Consider the following 21,453-nt stretch of genomic DNA (forward strand, 5'->3'; position numbering starts at 1 on the left):
ACCCTTGGGGTCAGCTGCTACTGCCGGACGCCGCCCTGGAGTGGCACCTGGCAGCTAAATGCTGCACAAGTCTGACCTCACCACCAGAGGCTCCAGTGAACACCAAGGTGGCTGCTTAGTTACGCCCCTCCAGGGTAAGTCTGGTCCGTGGCACAGTGGGTCCACGAACCACGTGCGCCACCTTCGTGCATGACAGGGATACCTGTCTTATACTGATCAGATGTTGAGGATCAGAAAATTACACACTCAATGGGTCTGTGTGCTGTCCGATAAAAATAATAGAAAAAAAAAAAGTAGGGCAGCGTTCAGACATTCACACAGATGTGCCAATGAACCCTGACTTGTTACGATGTGCAGAGCAGGTAAGAGCTGTCAGTCTGGAGCCCGTGATGGAGACACATATATGCTGCTGCAGTGTTTTGCTTACAGAGGATTAGTTAGACTGTATGTACTCTGAATCAGAGATCAGTCCAGGTTTCCAGTCACTCACAGAAAACAGGAATTGGGACAATAGTGAGGAATTGAAACACAAAGTACAAGACCCTCAACAGATTCGCTTTACTGGTCATTACTGTCTTTACAGATCTGCAAAAAGCTCATATCAAACTTCTATCTGGTCAAGTTAAAATCTCCAGTCTTTGATGAAGGGGATAAGTAGCTGTTGAGTGAACGCTAGCAGCACTGTTATCTGAGTGACATAACAACCTTTGCATAGTTCACAGACTGCCAGGTATGTGCACTTCACCTGGTTGATAAATGGGAATTCAGATTGCAATCATCGCCTGAGCAGAGATTTAATTAGATCATTTGCTTTGTCATATTGTACATGACAGGTAAGAGCAAGGATCACGGTCCAGCATCACACTATAAAGAGCAGCTGCTTGACAATATTCACTGTAATACTGGCCAGATGAGAGTCCAATTGATATGTGTGTTGCCAAATGTTGTAATTGGCAAGTCATAATTCTAATGTTATTTTCTCTTTCATTCTTCGAAAGTAGTCTTGTTGACCACGGTATGTAAAAATTCACATCCACAGATCGTTAACAAGATGTGTAAGCTCCTCCAACACGAATCAACTCAAATACATATCTGCAAATTCTAGGAGAAATACTCCTGCTCCTTTCCTTCCTCCAGGGCAGTAAGGAAAACTAATGAACTGTGATCAGTCGCCAAATTACCATAAATTACAAGCATTGCACCTCCTACACAGACCTTCTACGTGGCCATCTTTCAGCAGTCTGTTTTCAGCTTGTTAAAACAAGTTAAAATGCACAAGTTCAGTTGAGGTTGTGTCATTTCTTTGGTTTCAGAATGCAGAAATGGTTGGCATTTCGCAATCTAAGATGTAGATATCTGCAAGTCAGAACTATGAAAAAATAGCCCCTGGGGAGTTAAATTGATAACAAAAAAATAAATAAATAAAGCCGGGAAAGGATACAATGTTTAATAAAAATAATGTCACTCACCCAAGAGACTAAGAAGAGCAGAGACGAGAAAGGAACAGGGGCAAGTGTAAGGTAAAATGCAAATTCTGTATAGTTGCACCCCTACCTTTATCACATGTTATGTACTCCCACCGTAAGATCATTTAGTGGGATATATCACCTACTGGCTCCCACTGAAAAGAAAAAATAAAGAAAACCCATATGGCCCAGGATGCAGCTTTTTCACTCCTACACAGTATTCTTAAAGCGAAAAAAAAGCTGGCCAAAGGTTACTCTTTTTTGGTACTCGATAGGTTAATTGAGGTCTATAGACAAAATACAAATATATATCTGGCGAATACTTCCATGAAAAACAGCCTTTGAGATTTAGAAACGTAGCACTGACCTTACCTCAGGCTATAAATCAGGAGCAGCAAGATAAGTGATCGAAAGGGGCGGAATTACTATTCTAAATGAGCCAAAAAGCCGAGGTACATGGAATGACCTCAAATGTGTTTTACCCATGTGTCCACCTTCTTGCAAGGGGCTTAAACAATATAGGCAGAATGAGCCACCCAATTTGGTACACCCGTCGGTTGTCTCATTAGGTTGTCTAAATTTTAGACAGGACTAGTAAATGTGCACATATTCGATAGGTCAGATTCATCAAGACCGATGTTGTTCACGCCGATCTAGATGAGGAGATGTGCTGGAGTCAGACGCTCCTAATCCATGAAGAGGTGCTTGAGTGGTGTGCGACTCACCACAAATCCTACTCCAGTCCTTGCGGAGATTTGTGGCCGCCGCTCGTCAAATTCATGACGTCTCGTCCTGCCCCTCCTCTGCCTTTTGGCAGAGCTGGGAGAAACTAACGTGAAGGCACTAGAAGTCGCAGCTCAGATTTGCGCCTAAATTTTGTGAATTTTCAAAGCTTTTATGCTGGAATTCTGACCAAAAAGCTTTCAGGATTCGGGCACATTGCGTTTATAGAGTTAGATTATCTTAGATTAATGTACAATGGGAGGAGGAAGGTTGAACTTGATTGACCGTTATTCAACTTATGTAACATTGGAACATAAGTGCACTCTTCTTGGGGTGTAACCAATGTCAGGTCATGATCTCTTTCACGGTTTTGAGAGTCTATTGGATTTACCACAATGTACTGAAAAAAAAAGATTCTAAGTGGGGTCCTCCTCTTTCTACATAGAGCTTAGAAGGATTCAGCTAGTCAGCTTTTAATCATTTGATGTCACAGACCTAATGGAAAACAGAAGAATTAAGAGGGTAGAAAGGCAAAATCAGCAATTGTAAGTACACAGTACTATATAATATGATGATTCCACTATAGTAAGAGGATAACAATTTTGATGGGGGTGCATTTTCAATTTCACAATTTAAGATGGAAGATAAGTATAGCAGCCATGCAAAAAATAATAATTACCTTATTAAATACGTTGTCAAAGGCAATTTCTGTTTGAAGAGCATATTTGGTCACAACATCTGGTTTCAGCTTCTGTTGGGGAAAAAAAAAGCATGTAAAATACATCAAAGTCACATCTTTACTAGGATTTTTCACTTTGAATACCCAGTGTGGCCATATGAATCCCTGATGAGCTAGAACAGGTTGGGCACCTCAGCACTACTATTTTCTCCCTTCAAGAGAACCATTTTGCATTATTAATTAATAAATGTAAGCTAAATGTTAACCCAATTCACTTCTGAATATGTCAAGGATTTTACAGCTTTGTCTGGCTCCAAGTGCGGCACGTTTCCTGCCCAGCTATATACAGTGGCATGTACAAGTTTGGGCAGCCCTGGTCAAAATTACTGTTTATGTTGAACAGTTAAGAAAGTTGAAGATGAGATGATGTCTAAAAGGCCTAAATTTAAAGATCACACATTTCCTTTGTATTTTAAGTAGCTTCCCCTTAACGATTCAGTGGCCAACCCTTTAACTAGCCTTGCAAAATGGGTAGCTAATTTGCATATCAATGAGGGTCATAAAGTAAATGATATCTCGATAAAGGCAAACTTCGTCCAAAGGCTTCATAATTTTAGAGTGAAAAGAACAATGTGATTTTTAAATTTTTTTTTATTTTTAAAAACACAAGGATAAATCAGATCCCCTGGGGTCCAATCCATCTCAAAGGGTTGGACGTCTTACATAACGCTGACATCACTGAATAGCAGGTAGTAAACTTAGAGCGAGGAAAACACAAGGTGGACAGTCAATCATTTGCCTCAAAAGTTTATTTTCCACAATATTTTAGTATCTAAATTCTTCCTCAAGACATAACACTTGACGGCATGATAAGTTTTCCTGGTGTGCATGGGTAACACATTAAGCATGTTTTCTACTATAAATCATATATTCATAACAATCACATTTTGGATAGCAGAATCAGATCTTTCTTCTTTTTAATTAGGATTATGGTTTAATGCTGAGCAAATTGCTTCAAGTCGAATTTATGAATTTGTAGGAAGTCTGAACACTCTGCCACCATTTTATACATTGCAGAAAAGTGCATCAGCCAGAGAAGGATCACATGGCTTCTGATGGGCTTCCCCATAATGCCTGTACCTATCACATCACATTGCATAGCACAACCAGTAAAGAGACTATAAATTCACAAGCAGAGAATGCAGCAGCCTTTTTATGCCGAATCTGGATAGTTAGAAAACGTCACAGCTTAGCCATAGTGCTAGGAAGTGAAAGTAATAGAAGCCAGCAAAAATGCTGCGGTCCTACCACAAATGCAGAAAAAACCCCAAATGCATCGTTTGAACGCAGCCTAATGATTGATCGTGCGTGTGACAGCACAGCAGTAAAGAAGATTAGCGTGGGGCAAAGAAAAGTGTTATACATGCTTTTCAGGGCAATTGAAGACTCTGGGGTATTTGGCAAATGTAAATTTTAAAAAATTTGCTAATTTCTACTAATTTCTCCAGTTTGAGAAAGGGACTAGGAAATGGTGTGTGGAGTGTTGGTACTAAATCGATTACTGGCTGATATATGGAAACTATGCATCTCTTCCTACAAAATACTGTATGTTCTGTAACAGATCAAGTTCCTCCCAATGTACCAACCACAGATTGACATGTAGGAAGCTCTCTCACCATTATAAAGATGTAGGGCAGCAGATGCAGTAAGTAGTCCCAACTGTTGCAAAACATAATGCTAGGTTCACATTAAGTTGGAGGAGTATTTGAAGTGGATCTGATTCAAAATCCTTCTCAAAAAAGCTTGAACAACGCTTCCTATTAACTTCTAAGGGAAACCCACTTTGCTGTTCATATGAGGAGTTTTTTCTGAATAGGTTTTGAAACGCCTTGTGGAAAACTAAACTGCATGTCACTTCTTAGCAATGGTATCCACTCTAAATTAGGCACTGTCCAATCAAAAGGCTGCAAAAAACTCTTCTAAAAACGCTTCAAAACTGCTTCAGAAAAAAAGAAAAACTCCTCCAGGATTATATTATAACATTTTTTTAATGAATTTCCTTTATAAAGCACCATCACATTGTAGTTTTGAAGTCTGTAATGTAGACAGGGCTCCTTGGTAACCATTATTATGTGGGACACCTGCTGTTAAAGGGAACCTGTCATGTCCCCAAACACTAATAACCTGCATATATTTAGCTAATTCACATGTTAATAGCGTTCCAATGCTGTCTGGTGGCCTTACCAAAAGTGCAGCTACCAGGAGGAAATTACCTTTATTCCTCCTGGGAGCCGGTGGCTTTTAGTCATAGTGGCGTGAACGGATTGGCTACAGTCACTGCTCAGTACACAGTGAGGCGTCTGTGTGAACACCCCAGAACTTTGACAGGCGAGCTGTCAAGGTGCCTGGGAGTTCTAACAGCCCCCTCACTCATAATACGGTCACTGAGTGGTGACTCTAGCAGCTCCATGCACGACCATATGACTGAAAGCCGGTGGTTTAGTATTACTAAAAGTGGAAACCCCAGAGCACAATTTATAAGTGATGCACAGGATAGGAAATAAATCGCTGGGATCCCCACTGATCATTAGAACAATGGTCCTGAGGACCAATAGTTTCCATGTGTGACCACTGGTCTATTCACTTTCATAGGAGCAATAATGCACATGCTTGGCCACCACTATCAGATAATGAATAGTGTTGAGCGATACCTTCCGATATCAGGAAATATCGTATCGGATTGGATCGGACCGATACCCAAAAAGTATCGGATATCGCCGATTCCGATACCGGAAACCAATGCAAGTCAATGGGACACAAATATCGGAATGAAAATAAACCCTTTCTTTCCTTGTAGGTTAATTCTACATGAAGTAAAACAACTAAGAATAATGTAGAATGTATTACATGAAAAGCCGGCAATTCATCAGCGGCATACACCGGTTCCCGACAATTTAGAACAGAAAGAATAGAGCTTCACACATAGATTAGATAGAAACATGTCAGTCACATATATATGAAGTACAGTGACAGTGTTGCTTACTGTACTTGTCATTTAGTGTTAAAATAAAGGATTTATTTAAAAAAAATTGGCGTGGGGTTCCCCTTAATTTTAGTCTCTAGCGGAGGTTAAGCAGACGGCTGGGGCAGATGTTTGAAGCCTGGGAAGGGGGTAATACCCACAGAGCTTCCCAGGCTGCTAATATCAGCCCCCAGCTGAATACCTAGCCTTTACTAGCTATTAAAATGGGGGACCCCCTCAAAAAAATGACGTGGGGTCCCCCCCTAATTTAATAGCTAGCAAAGGCTAGGCAGACAGCTGGGGGCTGACATTAATAGCCCAGGAAGGGTGCCATGAATATTGGCCCCCTCCCAGGCTAGAAACACCAGCCGTCAGCCGCCCCAGAAATGGCGCATCCATAGGATGCGCCAATTCTGGCACTTAGCCTCGCTCTTCCAACTGCCCTGTAGCGGTGGCAGTGGGGTAATAGGGCTGGGGTTGATGTCCGCTTATAATGCCAGCTGACATCAAGCCCAGGTTAGTAATGGAGAGGCGTCTATAAGACACCCCCATTACTAACCCCATAGTCAAAGTTAAAAAAAAAACACAAACACCCAGAATAAAGTCCTTTAATTGAAATAAACACACAATTCTTTATTGTTCTAAATTAAACTCTACTTACCATCACGCCCATTCCAGCTGAAGCCAACGATCTCCTGCAATAAAAGTAAAATAAACCAACCTCATCTTTACCTTTCCATGGTTCCCACGACAGCTTCAGCTCTGCTACATCGAGATGACAGGCTGGACCGCAGCAGAACGCTGCCATCCAGCCTGTCATCCCGCAGACACTGAGAAGCGCAGGCATGCTTGCGCTCCTCTGTGTCTCTCTGTGACGGCATAAAGATGAGCCGAGGTCATGTCCAATGAACTCGGCTCACCTCATGCACGTCACTGACAGCGTGGGAAAATTCTCACGCTGAAGCGTTGGACATGACCTCGGCTCATCTTTATGCCGTCACAGAGAGACACTGAGGAGCGCAAGCATGCCTGCGCTTCTCAGTGTCTGCGGGATGACAGGCTGGATGGCAGCGTTCTGCTGCGGTCCAGCCTGTCATCTCGATGTAGCAGAGCTGAAGCTGTCGTGGGAACCATGGAAAGGTAAAGATGAGGTTGGTTTATTATTTTACTTTTATTGCAGGAGATCGTTGGCTTCAGCTGGAATGGGCGTGATGGTAAGTAGAGTTTAATTTAGAACAATAAAGAATTGTGTGTTTATTTCAATTAAAGGACTTTTTTCTGGGTGTTGTGTTTTTTTTAAATACTTTACTAGAAATTCATGGTGGTCATGTCTAATATTGGCGTGACCCCATGAATTTCGGGCTTAGGGCCAGCTGATAATGCCAAGCTGGCCCTAACCCCTTTATTACCCAGTGAGCCACCGCACCAGGGCCCTGGATGAGTTGGGTACAGCGCCAGAAGATGGCGCTTCTATGAACGCGCCATTTTCCGGGGTGGCTGCGGACTGCAATTTGCAGCGGGTGGGGCCCAGAAAGCTTGGGCCTCCTTGCACTGCGGATTCCAGCCCCCAGCTGCCTAGTTGTACCTGGCTGGACACAAATATAGTGCGAAGCCCCACGTATTTTTTTTTTAATTATTTCATGAAATTCATGGAATAATTAAGAAAAAAAGGGCTTCCCTATATTGTTGTGTCCAACCAGGTACAAATAGGCAGCTGGTGGTTGGGGGCAGCCCGTTCCTGCCTGCTGTACCTGGCTGGACACAAATATAGGGCGAAGCCCCACATCAATTTTTGATGGGGAAGGGGAAGCCCTTTTTTTCTTTATTATTTCATGAATTTCATGAAATAATTAACAAAAAAATACGTGGGGCTTCTCCCTATTTGTGTGTCCAGCCAGGTACAACTAGGCAGCTGGGGGCTGGAATCTGCAGCTCAGGGAGGCCCAAGCTTTCTGCCCCCCCCGGTGCAAATTGCAGTCCGCAGCCACCCCGGAAAATGGCGCGTTCATAGAAGCTGGATGCTGTACCTGGCTGGCATACAAAAATATGGCAAAGCCCACATCAAAATTTTTGGGAAAAATTAATTAAAAAATAAATAATTTAGGGACTGCATCTTTATTAACTCCTCAAATGTCATTTAGTGTTAAAATAAAGGATTTATTTAAAAAAAAATTGGCGTGGGATCCCCCATAATTTTAGGCTCTAGCGGAGGTTAAGCAGACGGCTGGGGCAGATGTTTGAAGCCTGGGAAGGGGGTAATACCCACGGAGCTTCCCAGACTACTAATATCAGCCCCCAGCTGAACACCTAGCCTTTAATAGCTATTAAAATGCCCCCCCCACCCCCCCAAAAAAAAATGACGTGGGGTACCCCCTTTTTAATAGCTAGCAAAGGCTAGGCGGACAGCTGGGGGCTGATATTAATAGCCCAGGAAGGGTGCCATGAATATTGGCCCCCTCCCAGGCTAGAAACACCAGCCGTCAGCCACCCCAGAAATGGCGCATCCATAGGATGCGCCAACTCTGGCACTTAGCCTCGCTCTTCCACGCTGCCCTGGTGCGGTGGCAGGGGGTAATAGTGGTGGGGTTCAGGTCAGCGCCAGCTGCCATGAAGCCCAGGTTAGTAATGATGGGCGTCTATAAGACACCCCCATTACTAACCTACAAAGTGTTAAAAAGAAAAAACACACTACACCCAGAAAAAAATAATTTATTTGAAATAAAACACACAATTTTATTTAATTCTTAGTTTATTTATTTTTTTTTAGCAGTTACCTGTCCACGTTCCTGCGCTGATCTCCCATGCACAGCTGTCACATCTGGAGATGGTGACAGCTGTGCATGACTGCTGTAAGCTCACACTGCCGGAAACACGTCCGCTCCCGGCAGCAGGAGCCACTGACTGAGGTCACCGGAGTGCATTCAGGCAGCGCAGCTCCGGAGACCTCCTTTACGGCACTGCTGTACCGTGGGAATTTCTCACGATACAGCAGGGCCGTAAAGGAGCTAACCGGAGCAGCGCTGCCTGAACTCCGGCGAACCCGCTTATGCAGTGACGGGGCTGCTTTACGGCCCCGTCATTCTAGCGGCGGCAGCGGTTCAGAGCGGTCACATTCTATGTGGCTGCTCTAAACTGGAGATCATCGTGGGACACTCGTGGACTACTACGGAGGGGTAAGGAAAAGGATGTGGTTTATTATTTTATATTTTATTACAGGAGATCGATGGCTTCGGGGAATTAGGTGTCTAGGTGAGTATAGGTGTAGTTTTTTATTTTTTACTTTATTTTAGGTGGCGATCAGCGGGGACAAGTAATGTATAAACTAATTTATTTTAGGTAACCACTGGCCACCAATGACATGTATTTAAAATTTATTGGGGACACAGTAGGGCAATTTAAATAGCAGGATCAGGCTGATGGGAACTACTGCTCCCATCGAGCTGATCCTGCTGGCACGAGTGGACGGGGGACAGACATAGGCCGATGGGAGTAGTAGTGTCACATCGGCCTATGTCTGCCTGCACGCACACACCCGCAGACATCGCACACACTCGCAGACACACGCACAGACACCCCGCACAGACACCCACACACACACCAATCATGACGGGCTGATCGTCTGGGAGGTGAGGCTGACCTGTGCGGTCGTGGGAAAGTTCATGTGAGTTCATGCAATGCAGTCAAGCATGAACTCACGTGAACCCTCTGAGGGCACCGCAGCGACTTCAAATGAACAGCTGATCAGCATCACCTGATACCTCAGCTGTTCATTTGAAATAACCGGCGGGAAAGCGCAGCACAGAACGGGAAAGCCGGTGGTGAAGTCTTTTCACTGCCGGCTTCCCCGCCCGGGTCCTTCGCTCCCCGCTCCTTGGTGCTGCGCTCCCCGCCCGGTCCTAACTTACGATCGGGATGGGAGGTGGCGAGGGGAGCAGAGGATCGGGGTGGTAGGCTGCGGGGAAGCAGTATGAGGCTGTGTGATTGTTTAAAAGCCGGCGGCTTTTTACCGCCCGCCGGCTTTTAAACGATCAGGAGAATTCTCCCACGCTGGGATGGCATTCTGATGACAGGCTGGATCTCAGCTGAGCGCTGCCATCCAGCTTGTCATCCTTCAGAGACACTGCAGAGCGCAGGCATTATGGGAACTTCCGATTCCGGTATTCGATATTGTAAAAGTATCGGAATTAAGTATCGGAATTCCGATACCCGATATTTCAGTATCGGAATGCTCAACACTAATAATGAACTGTTCTCGGACTCCCAGGAATCATACATTTATCATCCTGTGAATAGGCGATACGGTAATTGTTATTTGTGGGATAACTCCAAATCATCAACAAACCCATAAAACCTTATACTGAAAAGTTTTGCAATTTTTTTTAACCTTCGTCAGGCTGCATAATTTTACAACGTTAACAGGCTGCAGAGGTACAATTGTACCTTCACTGTGGGAAGACTTTCTCCTTTACTTGGTTTCAGAAACTAAAGTTCATTCAGCTACAAATGTTATGCTGATATTATTGGCCAGTGTTGTTACTGCTCACTTATGTTGCCGTCAATTAAGTTGATTCAAACTGGGAGTGGCTTCTACTTCTCTTCCTGCCTCCCTCCTCTCAGTAGCCATTTTGCTGTTCATCTCATTGCTGTGAGCACACACATTTCTAGGCTTGTGAAGTCTTCAATTTCTTGGATACGAAGGTAGGAAAGTCTCACAGCATCTAGCAGCCAGTTATACCTTCATTCGCCTTATGTGGGGACAGAACAGTCAGAAATTGTCTTTGAGCCTGGACTTTGCTTACATATATTTTGTATGAAACTTATCACTATAGGTATGATTTTTATACAAAAAATGGATAATTAGTATCTACATATTGTTTTACGATGTTTTACTTATATTCAGCACAAAATAAAGATGGTGGCTCTGTTACAATTTTCTTATTGGTCGAAAAAACAGTCGAAGATGGAATGAAAATTCTGAAACCGTATACGGTTTACATAATATATAAATGACATTTATAAATAATCACTAGAAATAATTTACTTTATCTGCACTTTAGAATCTAGTTTCATTCTACTTGCCACGTGTTACTGAACTAAAATTACGAAGCCAAAATTCATCTACCAAGTCATCATGAGTGATAGTGATGCTGGATCTAGTTTCCGCCATAATCCAAGAAAACGTGTTTGCAGGTTAGTATCATTTTGTGAAAAGCCAAATGTAGTATTGTGTAGTATTTCGGAAAATTATTTATTTTTCATTTTTTCATATTTACGTCTGACGAAATTATGCGAATGCTAGAAGAATCTGATTCTGAGCAGGAGGAAGAACCATATGTTGCATCTGATGATGAAAACTATGTACCACAAGTGGTTGTTACTTCAGAAGATTCAGACATTGAACAAGAAATGGTCATAGAGCAGGAAAAAGAATACGACTCAGACGAAAGTGTTGAGGATGAGTCTGTGCCTCAAAGTGCAGGCGACATTTGGACTGCTAAGGATAAAACTCAATGGTGTAGTGATCCACTGCCAAATGCACAAAAAATCTCGTAATGTCCTACGACAAAGAGGTGGCCCTGCAGCAATCAGCAACCTGTATACAGCAAAAGAGCTATTCAAGTCAATCATGACTCCCGAGATGTGTGACATCATATTACTAGAAACGAATCGAAAGGCCAAGAGAGTTTGTGATGCTTACAACAACGAACTGGTACAACGTTTTCCTGATTCTTCTGAACGGCCACCACAAAAAACAAACATTCAAGCAATTTAATGAAACTGAACTCCATGCATTTTTGGGCATACTGATTGCTGCTGGTGTGCACAGAGACAACAAAGAGAATCTGGAGGAAATGTGGAATGTTGCTGCTCTGCCTCTTATACGTGCAGCCTCGTCTCCTGACCGCTTCAAGATGATACTCAGATTTATCAGATTTGACAACGAAAATACACGTGCAGAACGTGTGCAAACAGATAAAGCTGCACCAATACGGGACATCTGGACAATGCTGAACAGAAATCTGGAGAGAGCCTACAAGCCATATAATTGTATCACCGTCGACGAGCAATTATTTAGAGGCCATACTAAATTTACCCAGTATATACCTTCAAAATCAGCTAAATATGGCATAAAGATTTTCTGGGCTTGTGACTCGTCAAACGCCTACCCATTACAAGGTCAGCTCTACACTGGGAAACCAACTGATGGTCCTCGACAAGTAAACATTGGTGAACGAACAGTATTGGACCTAGTGAGCTCGTATAAAGGATCTGGAAGAAATGTCACCACCGATAACTTCTTTACAACCATGGAAATAGCTAAGGTATTGAACTCCTGGAACATGACACTAGTTGGTACAGTGAGAAAAAACAAAAGGTTCCTACCTAGCAACATGCAGCCTGCCAAAGAAAGGCCTGAAACTCGACAAATTTTGCCTACAATCATGATGCAACATTCTGTTCATATGTACCAAAGAAGAACAAATCAGTCGTGCTTCTATCATCTATGCACATGACGGGAGAAGTTGAAGAGACACTAGCAGCCAAGCCAGAGATAATAAAATACTACAACAAAACAAAAGGCGGAGTTGATGTTATGGATAAAATGTTGGGAGAGGACACTGTGAAACGACGAACATTACGTTGGCCTCTGGCATTTTTCTACAATATGATTGACGTCACTGGGTTAGCATCCTACATCATCTACAGAGAACACAATCCAAGCTTCAGGACAAAGGATCAACGAAGAAAGTTCCTGAAAGATCTCGCAAATCAGCTGTGTATGCCTGCAATTGAAGATCGTAGTACAAACCGAATGATGATGAGAAACCATTTTCTTCGAGGTGCAGTAGAAATGGTGCTTGGACGATGCATTCTGGTAGCATCGCAAGCAGCAGCTGGCCCTCAAATACCTCATGGTAGTCGTGGACCCTCCCCTGTTGTTGGTAGTTGCTATGTCTGCCGAGACCAGAGGCGAAAACCACGTAAGACTAGAAAGTCTTGTGTGGTTTGTGTGAAACCCATTTGCGATGAACACTCGGTAGCAAAGACAACATGCATTACTTGCGTAGAAAATCAATAAAAAAAGTTTTACATTTTCTTTTATAATGTAAATGAACAGTTTTTTTTACTTGTTTATAATAATAAAATAGCATTATCATTAAAAAAATATTATTCTTTTTTCCTTGCATTATCTTCATTCAAAATATATGAGGGTACATTTGTACCTATGCAGCTTGTTATGGATGCAAAAATATCTCGACCCCTTATCTCGGAAGGGGGTGGAGATATTTTATTGAAATTTGGCCAATATATTCTGGACCAAAACTGCAGAGATGTCACGAAATTTCAGCCCTCTAAGGCTTTTCGAAAAAAAAATTATTGCAATTTTAAAACTGAATAGTTACAATTGTACCTACTCAGAAGGACGAAGGTTAATACAACTCTGTTTTCAAGGGAAACCGCAGGTGATACATGCTGCCTGATCACCAGGCAGCATATATCAGACACTGGCTGTATGAGTTCAGCCAAGAATGTCTGACTCTGAAAAGCTGCAGCATTTCAGAAACAAAACATACTTTAAAAGCCATCGGGGACCGAGCCGCACAGGAGACTAGCTGGCAAGACTTGTCCCCGGCAGAGCCTCCTCACCTGCTACCAGTGAATGTAAGGACTACTCCGCTTCATTACTAGTAATCATACAGCCAGTGACTGATGCATGCTGCCTGTGGCTCGGGCAGCATGTTCCAGCTGTCAGGTTCCCATTAATAGCTTACCATTTTCACGAGCTCTGCTTGTGGTCACTGAATGGTAAAACGAATACAGACTAAAAATGAATAGTTTTTTTTTTTTCTTTTTTACAGGAGTGGAAAAAAAAATCACTGGTGTGTGAATAAGGCTGAATATAATTATGTAATAACTATCTTTTCTGGTGATGTACTATTTGTGATTCCCTGACCTTTCCCTCTAAACTCTTGAAATGAAACTATGACTGCAAAGTCCATCCATTACAGTGAGTTTGTGGAGAAAAAAAACTGATGAAAAACAATAAGAGTCAACTATTAAAAATAAAATAAAAAGTCCCTAATAAAACGGGCGGCTAACGTCCCGATTTTTGTCCATTTTTGGTGGAATAAAAAAAAAAAAATAAATGATTGAGACACTTGGAGTGCAAAAAAAGTCAACATGTGAACACTCCCATAAACTAAAATGGGTTTGAGTTCTATCCGTGAAAAGAACAGTTTGAACACATCCATGAAATGCAGAAGAATGAATGTCTTCATACAAAGTAATTTCATAAAAATGTATATCCTCTTAGGCTTCACTTGGGAATACATTTTTTATCCAAGGTGTATTTCTTGGGGGCCATAGAAAAAGCACCCATAGACCAGGTAAACGATCTTTATGTAATGTTGGTCAAGTAGCTTAAGATTGTGTCAGTATCACTAGATTTGTATTTTTTGTACTTTTAGGCGATTTTCCCTACTGGGATAAACTTTCCTATTAAAAAGTGTCGTGTATTTTCAAGCAAGGTCCTGAAATGTTATATTTTTTATGCTTTAGTTGGAGAGAATGCCAGGAATACTTTTTCAAGTCTATAATTTGAGGACGTGTCCAAAGTAACATATCCAGCTTGTAGAAACTAGCTAAAGGGCGACACTAAAAGAGAAAAAAAAAAAAAAAAAACACATTTCTAAAACCCGTGACAGATTTCTACACTCTCAGCATTTCTAATGTTCATAATTAAAAGCATATTCAGTCAGCTCCAGAAAGAATTCACAGGAAAAGTTACCAGAAATGTGATGACATGAGTTATGGTTATAGAGAAGACTTGACGTTTTGGTTTCATTACAAAACCCAATGTTCGAGGCGACACCTGTATACTGATGAGAATTGTATGCTCACAGTTTTTTCATGGACTTTGGGGGAAATTCAGCGCTGAAATCACACAAAGACTCCGATTTCAAAAGGAAAACCAGGCATTCAAATGGGGCTGATTTTTGTCCAAACTTGAAAATGGTGTCTCAGAGTGGGGTGGGCATCACTCGATTAATCAGCAGATTTCGGCACGGATTCCATTGTGAATCAAAGCTGGATGTGTCTGGCATTTGGACACTCCGTGTTAAAGTAGCCTTACTTCTTTTTAGCCAAAATACTTGCATCACTTTAGATTTCAGCAATTTAAAATAGTTACTTGCTGTACAAGACAGTAATCCAGAGCAGGTTCTGAACCCTAGATGTCTTCTCTCTGGGCAATAGCATGATAACTGGATGAACATTTTCTATACAATGTCTGATCAGTAGGCATAGTCGTGCTGTCTGTGGCATTTGGTAAAAACAACCATCACACTACAAATCTCCTGATGGTAATGGGCATGCAGTCAATTCAATGTCTCGGTCCTATTACTAATGTTACTCTGGTACGTTCTGACTGACATTTTCACTCTGTGGAAAACGGACACTACACAAACCCAATAATAGCCTATGTGCTAGTTCACGTGAGCAATTGCAAATTTTCACACGGACCTTAAGTCTGAAAAAAAAAAAACAAACCACATCATGAGCTAGTCGGGCTCAATTTAAGGACCAGACTAGAGAATATACATAGCAGGGAGCTCCCACACAGAGGATGAGCGCACGGAGCCAGCCATATCCACAATTTTCAAGTTGGCATAGAGAAGGTAGAGGTACCTGGACCCGTTGAAGCATCATTTGGATGTGAAACCGCTTTCCCACTTCCATGTTTTAACTTGTAAAAATAAAGAAGAATATTATGCGAGATAGTGCTACCTTTTCCTTCTCTATGCCAATTTGAAAAGACGCTTCTCCCACCACAGATGGAAAGGAAAAAAAAAAAAAAAAAAAACAACAACTTTGCAATTTCGCCTTTATTAAAATACTCTTCGTTCTCAAGAATGACAGGATTTTTAATACTATGGTTTACTGATGGCTGCCTAAGCTATCAGCCACCACTGTGCACTACAGTCTATCAAAAGGTATCTGGTTTCCAAAGCAAGGAGTGCAGGGCTTCAAGCTGTTTGCCATAGAGCTTGCAGGCGCTGCTCTGAAGCTGTCTGGTTTGCTTGATCTGGCCAGCCGCAGTGTCACTCTTGTGATGCTGCAGTCAGAGCCTTTACTGGCAGCATCGGAGAGCACTGATTGGCCCACCAATGCAACAATTACCTGGTTCAATCTATCAATCTTCGCACTCCGGGAAAGTCATCATGAGAATAATCCTTTAAAAGGTTCGGTTCACAAAGGTCAGCTATCTGCCTACAGGTTGAGTGATACATGCATGATTACACAGCTGAGAACCTCATAGATCCCAAAAAGCAGTGATCATAAGCCACTCGCTCCTCTACTATACACGACGGAGGAGTTTAAAAGGGGTTGTCCTATATAGGACCTGAATGTATTTAGAAAATTACTTCTATAGACACTATGAAAATTGACACAAAAATGCACTCTGCAATTTGCAAAGCTCCTGTAGAAATAAGGAGAGAGGCACATATGTATGTCCTCCTCTCTTAACAACGATGGAACCCATTCTTGAGGTTGTACCTCTATGCAATCTCTTATTTATATGTCAAATGCTCCAAATTGGACAGTTCCTTTAAATAGTGTGGGTTCACACATGAGCCCTTCTGCTTCATTTAATATCTATAGGGCCCTATAGTTTTTTTTTTTATGGTGATACAGTACTGAAAATGGTAGACAACAAAGTAATAAAAAAATAAGATGGTATCCAGGCATGCCCTGACAAAAGGACACAAGAATGTTCTTGTACCCAAGAAATTAGCCATTAAGGTTACATATTTTTTTCTCAATAACCCAATGTTTAAAGAACATCATTAAAGCCTTTACCATTAGATGCAAAAGAATCCAGACGAGAAAATAAGATACAACCATTCTTACTCTAACCGTATCTTATTTCCAGCTGTGAGCACATCGGACCGCTTTACCCATCTGCTATTACAAACCACAAGCCTACGAGGGTAGTCTAAAATAGAATAGGCCTCTCTAATTAAACGGCACAGTAGCTGGCCACGTACAAGGATGACCCATGGGCTTTATATATATCTCAGAAATTAAAGTTCTCAATCAAAATGCTAGAAACAGCATTTCCTTCAGGAATCCCTCATTACTAAATCGAACAAAAACAGCAGAGTAAAATGCTCTGCAAAGAGGACATGTAATAAGCTCTTCCAACATATCTGTGGTAGTAAATAACTGTCTTCCCCAAAATATAACAATTCTGGACTAAGCATAGTGGTGTTCCTGTTACTTCTCCTAGAAGTTCATGAACAATATAACAACTGGGTGTCACCAATTGGGGAGTGTGCCTACACACACTTACATTCCCAAATCTGCACCGACACTGTCAGACAGTGAGGGGACCCCACTCAAAAGGTATTGGTAACAGACAGTTGTCATGAGAAAAAATAAGTCTTAATGGATTTTATTTGGCTATTTTGACACTAATTAAAAAAATGATGATGTCCAGGGTTGGTACTTGCAGTTATTTGATGTCTATAGAAAGTATATACCCCCTGTATACTTTCTAAAAGGCACTAGATATCCGCAAACATAACAAGGGAAAAAAAAATAGAAAAAAGTTATATTTTCATTTGTAGGATACAAAAAAAATGCTATGAGTTGCCCAGCATCTTGGAATGGTTTAACTGTCTCTCAAGATGAAAAGATTGTTTTTAAAGATAGAAGTATGCACTGGGATGTTTTACTTTATTGCCCACATTCACAGTTTGTCTACCGTTATGAATGCGCACTTGGAAAGGACAAATGCTCACAGACCGCCGGCTGTGCCAAGCCACAATTGTGTAATACGCTCCATGGATAACTATAAGTAAACAAAATGTTCTTCTGGCCCAAACCCAATAATCAAAGGATCCCAACACTAATCCAAAACAATAACAAGGGCTACAGTTTACTGAGCTAATCTATGTAGAAGGTGTTAATTCATCGATACTCAGATTATAGCTGGTCGTCCTCAAGTCTCTAGCTCCAATTTTTAAATCATGGTGAACACAACTAAACTTGGGATCCCACCATTGGCACAAGAAGAATAAAAGACATATAAAAGATACAATCTGTTATCAAGTTATGCAAGTGTATTATAATTACCATTCACAGCATAATTAACCTTCACAATGTTTTAGGGGATCGACAAATAGGTATTTTATATAAATAATAAATTTAGTAATATTATAAATAGTAAATATAATAAAACCACCATTTCTTACCCGATAAATCCCATGCTGCCCTAGCACGGCCGCTCCAGTACTCTCTGCTTACTTTCCTGCCATCTATCCTTGTGACCATTGAAGCCAATCAGTGGCCTAAAGGGTCTTATGCTGTCCACTTCAGCATTGAGGTCAGTGGCCGCAGTGGTCTCATGGGAAGACCGTATATGATCAATGCAGGGGAATAAATAGAGACCAGCGGGGAGCACAGTAATGGCACTGATGTGATAGAGGACTCCTAGAGAAAGTAAATGTTCATTTGTTATCTTATGCCATTTACTACCTTTGTTAGAATTTTTGGCAAACAAAAAAAAAGCTTCAATGTTCAAGTCTAATAAATATGCTGTGGAAAATTTCCACAGCAAATCTGCAGCAGCAAATCCACATCATCCAGGTTTGCTGTCGGTAATCCACAGCACATTCAAAACTGCAGCTCGTTAAGGATATTGGCTTCCCTCACCAAACTCAATGAGAAAAACAAAACTATTCCAGGACATATACTGACATATCGTAGATTCAATTTAGGGATAGATATTTTTTCTGCAGCACGTGGAAGAGTTTTTTAAACTCACACTTCTAAAGCTCAGTCCACAGACTTTCCCATTACTGAGATAGGAGATGGCAGCTGCCATCTCCAAAGATTTTATCTAGAGAGAAGGGGAAGGGGGAGGAGCTCTGCCTCTAGCTCCTCCAATCTACATAGAATTTCATCAGTAGCAACTACCATCTCCTATCTCAGTAATGGGAAAGTGTCTGCACTGAATACAGATTTTTACCCCAGAATTTAACGAGAGGCAGTACCCCGAAACAGAGTGTCTACAAATAGAAATTTTGGTTTTGGCTTTTTATCCCAAGTCATTTGACAAGGCTCGTTAATGTGTCGATATTGACTCTTGGACTGCCATTTCTAATAGGTGGCACTAAAGTTCTAGCCATCTTCCTCTCCGAAGAGACAATTTGCATATACCCCAGAATTGCAAATTTCAATAACTGATCAATTCTGGCAGAGAAAGAAGCAGATTTCTCTGATATGAAAATAAGCAACCTTGTAATATATCTTGTGTGCTATTGCTTTATGAAATAAAAATTAAAACAGTTACTTTAACTTTATTCTGTAGGTCAGCACAATAATGGCAGTAACAAATTTACGAGATTCATTCAGATTTTCAGATTTTATTACTTTTACACAATAAATACCCTATTTAAAAAAAAAATATTTAGAGTTCTGAGTCTCAGAAAATGGTGACACAAAAGTTGAAACATTTTTCAGCAATAGAACTTAGAGAGCTTTTATTTTGGACCAAAAAGCATAAAGCAGCCTCCACCATGTTTCACTGTGGAAATGGTATTCTTTTGGTAATGCGCAGTGTTTGAGCCAAACATACCTTTCTTTTGGAATTATGGCCAAAAAGTTCAACCTTTGTCTTATCATACCATAATTTACATCATATGTTTTCCCACATGCTTTTGACGGTAGACATAATGTAAGTTTTGGGAGAACATAACTGGAATTGGATGCTTTTCTTTGCAAGAAGAGGCTTCCGTCTTGCCACCCTACCCCACAGGTCAGACATATGAAGACTACAAGCGATTGTCTTCACATGCTGTACACAACCAGTACTTGCTAGAAATTCCTGCATCTCTTAAATTTTGCTGTAGGTCTCTTGGCAGCCTCCTAGACCAATTTTCTTTTTGTCTTTTCATTAATTTTTTAAAAGGGGATGTCCAATTTTAGGTACTGTCACGGTTGTGCCAAACTTAAGCCACTATTTGATGACGATCTTCACAGTGTTCCATATTGAATGCCTTGGAAATTCTTTTTGCACCCATCACCTGACTGATACCTTGTATTGTAAGCGGTTTACGGACCATGGCTTTTGCTGTAAAGTGCAACTAAGAAAATCCTACTAGAAAGAGCTAATCTTTACATGGAGTTAATCAGAATCACTTTAACCCCTTTAAAACCCAAGGTGGTTTGCACGTTAATGACCAGGCCAATTTTTACAATTCTGACCACTGTCACTTTATGAGGTAATTACTCTGGAACGCTTCAACAGATCCCCCTGATTCTGAGTTTTTTCGTGAAATATTGTACTTCATAATTTTGGTAAAATTTCTTCGATATCACTTGCGTTTATTTGTGAAAAAAATGGATATTTGGCGAAAATTTTGAAAATTTAGCAATTTTCAAAATTTGAATTTTTATGCCCTTAAATCAGAGAGATAGGTCACACAAAATACTTAATAAATAACATTTCCAACATGTGTAATTTACATCAGCACAATTTTGGAACCAAAATTTTTTTTTGTTAGGGAGCTATAAGGGTTAAAAGTTGACCAGCGATTTCTCATTTTTCCAACAAAATTTACAAAACCATTTTTTTTAGGGACCACATCACATTTGAAGTCACTTTGAGAGGTCTTTATGACAGAAAATACCCAAAAGTGACACCATTCTAAAACTGCACCCCTCAAGGTGCTCAAAACCACATTCAAGAACTTTATTAACCCTTCAGGTGCTTCACAGGAATTTTTTGAATGTGGAAGAAAAAAATGAACATTTAAACTTTTTTCACAAAAATGTTACTTTAGACCCAATTTTTTTTATTTTCACAGGGGTAACATGAAAAAATGGACCCCAAAATTTGTTGTGCAATTTTCCCTGGGCACGCAGATACCCCATATGTGGGGAAAAACCACTGTTTGGGCGCACGGCAGGGCTCGGAAGTGAAGGAGCGCCATTTGACTTTTTGATTGTAAAATTTGCTTGAATAATTAGCGGACGCCATGTTGTGTTTGGAGAGCCCCTGATGTGCCTCAACATTGGAGCTCCCCACAAGTGACCTCATTTTGGAAACTAGACCCCCCAAGGCACCTATCTAGATTCATAGTGAGCACTTGGAACCCCCAGGTGCTTCACAAATTGATTCGTAAAAATGAAAAAGTTTTTTTTTTTTCCACTTTTTCATTTTTACGAATCAATTTGTGAAGCACCTGGGTGATCCAAGTGATCACTATGCATCTAGATGGGTGCCTTGGGGGGTCTAGCTTCCAAAATGGGGTCACTTGTGGGGGAGCTCCAATGTTTAGGCACACAGGGACTCTCCAAACGCGACATGGTTCCAATTTGTTAGCGGACACCATGTCGCGTTTGGAGAGCCCCTGATGTGGGGGAGCTCCACTGTTTAGGCACATCAGGGGCTCTCCAAGCGCGACATGGTGTCCGCTAACAAATTGGAACCATGTCGCGTTTGGAGAGTCCCTGTGTGCCTAAACAGTGGAGCTCCCCCACAAGTGACCCCA

The 21,453-nt window shown here is 41.3% G+C and overlaps 1 protein-coding gene across 3 annotated transcripts in view; it reads right to left on the bottom strand.

Annotated features, from left to right (window-relative positions):
• The window catches only part of SRFBP1 (serum response factor binding protein 1), a 98,305-nt gene that overhangs the window by 22,728 nt on the left and 54,124 nt on the right, over positions 1 to 21,453 (bottom strand). For all 3 annotated transcript variants that reach the window (XM_073676908.1, XM_073676906.1, XM_073676911.1), the window contains exon 4: positions 2,869 to 2,940. In XM_073676908.1, the coding sequence (XP_073533009.1) occupies positions 2,869 to 2,940 (72 nt within the window). The remainder of the gene's footprint in view (positions 1 to 2,868; positions 2,941 to 21,453) is intronic.

Source organism: Phyllobates terribilis, unplaced genomic scaffold, assembly GCF_046119375.1.
Source record: "Phyllobates terribilis strain yellow unplaced genomic scaffold, ASM4611937v1 Scaffold_1__5_contigs__length_1240528914, whole genome shotgun sequence".
Taxonomy (NCBI): Eukaryota; Metazoa; Chordata; class Amphibia; order Anura; family Dendrobatidae; genus Phyllobates; species Phyllobates terribilis.